The 8,425-nt window shown below is 32.7% G+C and overlaps 1 protein-coding gene across 1 annotated transcript; it reads left to right on the top strand.

The window, feature by feature from the left end:
• Nucleotides 1-443: 443 nt before the first annotated feature.
• On the top strand, nt 444-1,334 carry LOC143613076 (uncharacterized). The gene is made up of 2 exons (XM_077086890.1): nt 444-698; nt 789-1,334. Exons 1-2 carry the CDS (start codon nt 444-446, stop codon nt 1,332-1,334), a joined length of 801 nt encoding a protein of 266 aa, XP_076943005.1.
• Nucleotides 1,335-8,425: the final 7,091 nt, after the last annotated feature.

Genomic DNA, 8,425 nt, shown 5'->3' with positions numbered 1-8,425 from the left:
GATGAGGATAATATAACTTATATAAAGACTTCAAACGAGTGGACAACATTTAGAAACAATCTAGCTCAAAACATGTTTGACTTTTGGAGTGCTACTAATTGATAAAGAGTTGTTTTATGTTCTTGTTTATGTTTATGTTTATTTTTTTAAGCTAGCTCAAAACATGTTCTTGTTCAAAACATTTATGCTTATTTAGAAATAATCTAGCTCAAAACATGTTCTTATTGGTGTTTATGTTGTTAAGCTAATTTTTTTGTCGCGTATGCTTATTTTTTATGAGGATTTTTTTGTATGTGACATTAATTGTTGCCCCAGACTATGCTAGATTTGTTGACCACTCTTATCATCAAAAGTCTTGCTAAAGATTTAATATGAGTAATAATAGAAAATACCGAGTGTGGAGTAATATTGAAGATGAAAAACTTGTTGAGGCTTTAGTAAACATGGTCAACAATGGAGTATTCAAGTCTGATAATGGCTTTAAATCCGGATATCTACAACATCTAGAAGCATCCTTGAAAGAATCACTTCCGAAATCGGGCATTTTGGGTAAACCTCACATTGAATCAAGAATAAAAACAATGAAGAGAGATTGGCAAGTCGTTTATGATATGTTAAATACTAGCGGATTTGGTTATGATAAGGAACTTAATTGTGTGACCACTAGTGCGCCTGGAGTTTGGGAAACCTATCTTGAGGTACATGCTAGATTTTATGTTACTTTTTTAGTATTTGGTTTATCATAATAGGTATTAATGGGTTTATTTTATTCTCATCATGTGAAATAGAGTCATAAACATGCAGCTAAATGGAAAAACAAAAGGCTTCCTTTCTATGAAGAATTGTGTGTTGTGTTTGGAAAAGATCGTGCTAATGGTAATAAAGCCAAAAGTGTGGTTGAGATGGAACAAGAAGTGAATATGGAAGAAGAAGAGGAGGAACATCAAGAGGATGATGATTTTGGTGAACATAGCTATCATGAAGGTACCAATGCAAGTTTTCAAGTTGAAGAAACTTCAAGTGATCGTGGTAAGAAAAGAAAACGCACTAGCCAAGTCGATACTTTATTTAAGAGTTTCAATGATGCGGTTGTTTTATTTGGTGATCGTCTAAAAGAGACTTCGGCCGAGTTGAGTGAAGACATAAAGTTTGAACTTGACATAAAAAAGAAAGCTTTAATGGTCACTACCGAGCTTTCAACAATGACATCTTTGACTCAATTGGAAAGGTTTAGGGCAAATGATAAAATAAAAGATGACCCTAATAGGGTGATGACATGTTGGACTTTGGATGAAGAAGAAAGGGAAGCTTGGGTTAGGTATTTGTTATCGTAGTAAGTTCCGCTAGGAAACTTGTTTGAAGAATTCGGAGTCGTGTTTGTATTTTGTAGTCATATGGTTAACTAATTTTGGTCGTATGTTAGGACTAACTCTAGTTATATGTTGGAACTAATTCTAATCGCATGTTGGAACTATTTTTAGTCCTATGTCGTTTAATCATGTGTTTGGACATTTATGTTAATATATTATGTTTTTAATTAATTGTCCGGAGAATATGTTTGTTTATATTAATTTTATTAAATTTGTTATGGTTGAATACTTGTAGTTTATTAGGAGGATTACGTAACTTCAAGTAATGCTTCGATGGGAATTTTTTTTATTAAAATTATATATTTTTAGAATTTTTTTATTAATTAAAATGTATTAAAAGATAATATTAATTAAATTTTAGGTCGAAGGCGTTTTGGGAGGGACAAAGGTTATGGACTTGGAATAGTTTGGGGTTTTGTTATGGAGCTAACATTATTTAATGGGCTAGTGTTATGTATTTACTATTTTAGGGTAATTATGTCATTTTACATGTTTTTAAGTTTCAATTTCAGTAACAAATGTACCAACCAAACACATAAAGGATTCACAAGAAAATCATTTCAAATTCCAATTCAAATTCCAATTCCAATTCCAATTCAAATTCCAATTCCTTGCAAAACATTCTGCGAACCAAACAGCCCATAAGTGATTAAAAAATAAAGCATAAAAATGGGTAAACCATGAACGCAATTTTGAAAGTGATAGCTTTGACTTATGATTCCGATTTGACTTTGAAAAAGTGCATGTCAACCTTCTACTCAATCTGCAGCTATGAGCACGTTCACATTTGATTTCACATAAGTGCACGCTAGTATCATGGCACATTTGAATCACTTCTTTAAGCCGCACCTCCGCCCACTATAATACAACAATGTCAGGTTAATTATAATATTATAACCTAAATATATCAAACTACATTAAATTCGTTTGTTAGTTATTATTTATATAAACAAACAAAGTTATTATTTATATAAACAAACAAAGTTGTGCCAAAAATAAGCTCGCTTGATATACGAGCATGTGCCCATGCTTCATTCATCAAGCTTGGGTAGGTTCACGAGCCTCAATGATGCTATTATTTATATTTTTTTAGAAAAATGACATTTTTTGTGTTTTTAGATCACCACACTCCTAATTTGGAGAGTCTCGTTGCTCCACTTTGGCTAGACCATTTTGTTTTAACCGTGCTTATGTTGGCTTCAGAGTTTAGCTTGAGTGTTCCCCCGGGAAATCATAGTGTCAGTTGCCATGTGACAGTCGTTATGCCGCCACAAAGGCATAAATCTTTGGCGTAACACACAATGGGACGGTATCCCTGGTGGGCTTGGGATCCAAACTGACAACCTCACAAGGATAAGCTCAATCCTTCATTGCCATAATGATTATGACACAAGTGAGAATCGAACTTAAGTCTCTGTCACACCCTCAAAATCCACTAACGGAGTTTTATCGTCAGAGGGTGTGAACTAACAGGATCGGAATCATCAGTTATAATCAAACCATAAAATAAAGTTTCAAAACCATGAAAACGTTTACGAGTAAATAAATGCGGAAGCGTAAAAACCTTTAATCAAAAGTTGCGTCACGCAGGACGACTTAAAACCAATGATAACCGTTAAAATAAGTTTGCATAATAAAAGCGTTTTTCAAGCAATGCATGTCCTAAACCGCGCGTCCGCCTCGGCTACCTGAGAATAACATACTAAAAGTGTTAACACAAGGTTGGTGAGTTCACAAGTTATATAAAAATAAACGTTTAGCGTTTGCATTCAGCGTTACAGCGTTTTGCGTTACCAGATAGTGTTACGTCAATTATATATCTATAGGTAGCTAGCTTATAAAGCAAGTATTTACTAAGTGTTCGACACCGAAGCTGACTCGTTTATTAAGTGCCTTGTCACCAGGTGCTCCAGACCATGGTACGTGTTAGCCAAAATTACACCCGCTCGACCTCCAGTCGAGTTTAGCGTTGGGTGGGGTTTGTCAAACCCAGTAGTACTACTCAACAGTGACTCGCTATTCTAAATATTAACCGTTTCGATGTGTAGGACTTCAAATGTTTCGTTTGCCACTTAGCCTTTACAAGTGATATATAATTTATAACAAAATCTTAAATGCGTTGTGGAGTATGCCATCTCCCCCAAGTTAAAAGCGTTTGAAAACAGTTTAAAGAGGGGAAAGTGAAACTCACTGTTTGCGAAGAATTTCCCAAATTAAATCACCAAGATGCGCGTCACAGAAAAACTCTCTCTAGCGTTCTAAAACAACAAAGAGATTTTTCTAAGTGTCGGAATATTATCGAGTCTCTAGACCCGGCACATAATACCTATGCACATAACATGTTTCGTGTTTCGTTTGTGAATCGTGTGTGACTTTAACAATGTATTTGTGATACGTTACATGTGTAAGCAACCATTTACGTGTCACGTATTCATAAAGTACATCACTAGCAATTTCTTCCCGTAAGGGCAATTTGGTCAACACATAACAATTAACTAGCAACTATTCCCCATAAGGGCAATTTGGTCAAATCATTACAATCAATTAGCTATTATTCCCCGCAAGGGCATTTTGGTCAAAACACGACATTTATCTTGCAATCATTCCCCTCAAGGGCAATTTGGTCAAAACACGATAATAAATTAGCAAGTATCATGTTTCATGCAATTTCACAAAACTCAGCAGCTAGTTTCACCGAGACAGAAATCCTACTTGAAAGATTGTACTATTCCACCGATCATAGTATCTCAATTAATTCACCAAAAATCATCACAGAAGCACATATGTCTTAGGTTTCCAGAACATATTTTATTACATTTTTATTCCTCATAGTTTTCTCACAATCATCAAATCATTACAGCAAACTCATAACAGTCAAATTCATGCGCAACAGAATGTTATTTGCAATTCCCGTTAAACGAAAAATCCAATAAATGCAAGACCACTTGGGTTAGGTTCCTAACTCAATAAGTCAACTTCCAGAAGTGGAACCAACCCAATTGGTCTCGTAGTTCATGAGATATAACATTTACAACACAACCTAACAGCAGGTCTAACAACTCAGCTTTGCACAATGTTTTTGTAAAATCATAAAAGTTAACTTCTACTTGTCCAAAAATTACAAGTTTATATTCTTTAGAAACTAGACTCAACCTAGTTTACTGTAGTACCAATAATCTCAACCAATTTTCATGTTTACACTTCGTTACAGTCACTTAAACATCAAATACACATTCTGTCCAGAAACTGTTTGCATCCAAACTCAACATAATAACAATCTATGAACTATCATGCATTCATATAACCCTCTAGACTCCATAAACACCATCCATGCACATCAATTACACATTACACACAAGATTAGGGTTTTTGTTTGAACTCAAATCAAAGACACAACAATCAACATGTTACAATATCAATTCTACTTATCAAATCATTACTCAATCAACAACAATCATATTGATTACATGTATATATGAAATCGGCAGCTTAGGGTTTACAATTAACCCAACAAACATCAAAATCAAGTAATAAGAATGTATAGGATAATCAATTATACCTTCCTAGCACCTAGTTTCTCAATCAAACACTTGATATCTTGATTGTATGTGTGTGCAAAAGTCGACGGCAGCCAAGGGTTCTCAAGGGGATTTCCGATCGGGATCTTGTGGGTTATGATAATAAGTTAGGGTTAAGTTATTAAGGATATATTTATAGAGTACTATGTTACACCTTGGCCCCTCCACTTCTAAGTATTACTTTTCCTAGCTTAAACTAATTTAGTTCTTGTTTCTTGTCTAGCATTACACACAATATAATCAAGTAACACATATGTTAACACATAATTATTATGTTGACGTTTTTCGTTTATTCATCAATCGTTTGCGTCAACTCGTTTGCGTTTTGGTGCAAATCCCGAAAGACTACACATGTAGTAAGTGTTAAGCGTCATTCAAACCCTAGTTTAAATGTAATGAAGTGTGTGTTATAGATTCAGTGATCTTAAGTTTGAATTGACGGAGTTGAGTTAACGGAGTTAACCTGAAATTGACGATTGTCACAGTCTCCACCGAAGAACCCAAATCTTCCTAATACTAGGCCACAAGTGGTGGATAAATATATAACAAATATATATTTACATAAAAAGTTTTATTATATAATAGTTATGATAAATTTAACTACTAAATGTATATATTATGTTAGATATAAAGAATTTAACTATATGAAAATAATTATAGATGTAAATAAATAAATTAATTAATATAATAGATAATAAAAATTAAAATAACCCAATCCGGGTCGAGCTCGAACTTGAAAAACTAATTACGAGCCAAGTTGAGCTTTAGAAATAGAGCTTGAACGAGTTGAGCTCGAGCTTAGGCGAGCACTGGCTCGGCTAGCTAAAGAACTACACGAGGAAGACTTAAGCTACTCAAGAGTATTAATGCATTGATCACGTAAAGAGGTTAATTAGCGTATGAAGACTTAAGCTAGTAGACAATGTATTGAATATCGATGATAAAACATTAAATTTCTTGATTAAATGATTAAACTCATAGATATATATAGATATAACAAAAGTTTCATTTGCTTTAGTTTATAACATAACTGATGTTATTTCATTTCCTCTCCGGTCTTCTTCTACTCTTCACGGTCTCGGTTTCCTTCTTTGAAATCCAACACTTTTCTACCATTTCCTCTCTTACTTTCTTCGACGAATCCAAACCCGTTCAAATTCCCCTAGAACTACCATATTGATGCGAATTACCATTTACCACCAGTGATTCTTCCATACGGTTTGATGCTATGAACCCCAAAGACCAACAAAAACCAAATTAGAAAATTTATAAATTTATAGCTATAAATCTAATGTATATAATCAAGCCCAATTAAACACTAACATAATTATACAAACATCTAATATAAATATTCAAGCCCACAACTATACAAATAAAAAAAATAAAAATTAAGTCCATGTTATGATGTTGATGGTTACATTGTCTCAAGCCCGATGCCCAAAAGCTAAATTGTTTTAAGACTTGAAGCCCAATTGAATTGTTAATAGTTCCTTTTTTAATATCTAAATAAAATAAAATAGAAAGAGCGGCAATTGAAAAACGAACAACGTGAATTCTAATCTTCTCAAATATGTTAAATTTTTTATCTTTTTATTGTTTTCATTTATATATTCTTTAGGCTTTTGCCACCAGATTATTGTTTATTTAGTTGTTTGGTAGATTAGATTATTGATGACTTGATGGGTGATTTGTAAATGTTTGATCATTTAAATTTTACCATGTGTGTTAATTGGTAGATAAATTACTACATTATGCTTTAATTACTTGATTAGTGAATGTTTGTTTTTTTTAATGTGTGCTTTAGGAATTTTAATTTTTTAATGACCTCGAGATTGGTTTGTGAGTAGTTTTTCAAGCTCGGATTAAGCTCAGCTCACTTCTCATTAAGTAATTTTTATATATTTGTAATTATATATATATATATATATAGGTATTGAATCATTTCAGAATTTTTTTACAGCGAGAAGTGAAGGTGTAACTCCAATAATCCCTAATTTCACTCACTTTCTTATTGTGTAGGTGTGTATGTACGTGTGTAGGTACGTATTTTTGTATATGTGTATGTATGTTTGTATGCGTGTAGGTATGTAGGTTTGAATGTGGCTCGGTACGTTTGTATGTGTGTAGGTAGGTTTGAGTGTGTGTAGCTAAGACATAAATACAACCAACCTACATACATGTAGGTAACATCATAAGAAAGTGAGTGAAATTATAGATTAATGGAGTTACACCTTCACTTCTCGCACTTCTTGCTATGTTCATCCCCTATATATATATTCAATTATAAATTTATATATAACATAAATATAATATTTAGTTATTTTTTCATAACATTATATAGGGGCGAGTTAACGTACAATAATAGGTTATCGTACATTAGGTAAGCGAGACCCTGCACCACCGGATCCTAATTGCAATTAAAACTACGCGGTGGCATAATTGTAATTAAATCAAAAGATACTTCTCGCACAACAAATCGTCACTCGCTGCAAGCCTTCAACCATAATCAAATCATCCACAAAACTAAAGCATAATCAAAATCGATAAACTCATTATCGCTGTAGGTTAATAATATTCAAATTGATTAAAAATTGATGATTTAATCAATCGAATTGATGTGTAAGAGGCTTTAGAATCATCAATCGATTATGGAATTGCAGAAATAACGCACTCAATCGAGCTCTGATTAGGGTTCAAAATATTATGTTTAAACGTTCTGAAACAAAACTGAAAACCTTTAAACGTTCTGACCAAAAAAGAACATCTTTAAACGTTTTGCTACATTCAAAGAAGTTCCGGGTGTTAAAAAAAGGAACATCTTTAAACATTTTAATACTTTCTAAGAAGTTCAGGGTGTTTAAAAAAGTTTAGAAGTTCCGATAAAGTTTAGAAGTTTTAAGAAGTTCTGGGTGTTCATACGTTCACTTGATATAATCATATTGTTTATACGTTCTACTTGTTTATTCATTCTTTTAATACGTTCTACTTGTTTATACGTTCTGTTTATACTAACCCATCTTCAGTAACATCAAGCCTGATTTACAATTCATAATCGATCCCAAGTTAATAATCAGACTGTTTATATGAATAGTTAATACGTGCTACTTGATATCATCAGATTGTTTATACTTTATGTTAATACATTCTGTAAATACGTTCTACCATATCGTAGAACGTTTAAGCAAACAAACATGAATGAAACGTTTAATCACTTTATATAATATCTTATTCATAAAAAAATCATCAATCAACAGTCAATTTGATAATCGATTATATTATATGAACAAATATGGAACGTATTAAAAGTTCTGCAAATGGGTTTCTGCGAACGGCTTATTTCAGTTCAATCCAATTGAATTGGTGTTTGCAAATAGTTTAATCACTTTATATAATCTCTTATTTATAAAAAAAAATCATCAATCGACAGTCAATTTGATAATCTATTATATTATATGAACAAATATGGAACGTATTAAA

This window comes from Bidens hawaiensis, unplaced genomic scaffold (genome assembly GCF_021521415.1).
Source record: "Bidens hawaiensis isolate Kalapana, Puna unplaced genomic scaffold, B.hawaiensis_p1.1 tig00036690_1, whole genome shotgun sequence".
Taxonomy (NCBI): Eukaryota; Viridiplantae; Streptophyta; class Magnoliopsida; order Asterales; family Asteraceae; genus Bidens; species Bidens hawaiensis.
This window is presented reverse-complemented; position numbering and strand designations above follow the sequence as displayed.

Bases quoted from the DNA above. Each gene is read 5' to 3' on its own strand.
- LOC143613076 (XM_077086890.1), top strand. From the start codon at position 444: ATGGTCAACAATGGAGTATTCAAGTCTGATAATGGCTTTAAATCCGGA. The intron at 699-788 runs GTACATGCTAGA...CATGTGAAATAG, and splicing joins TTTGGGAAACCTATCTTGAG to AGTCATAAACATGCAGCTAA.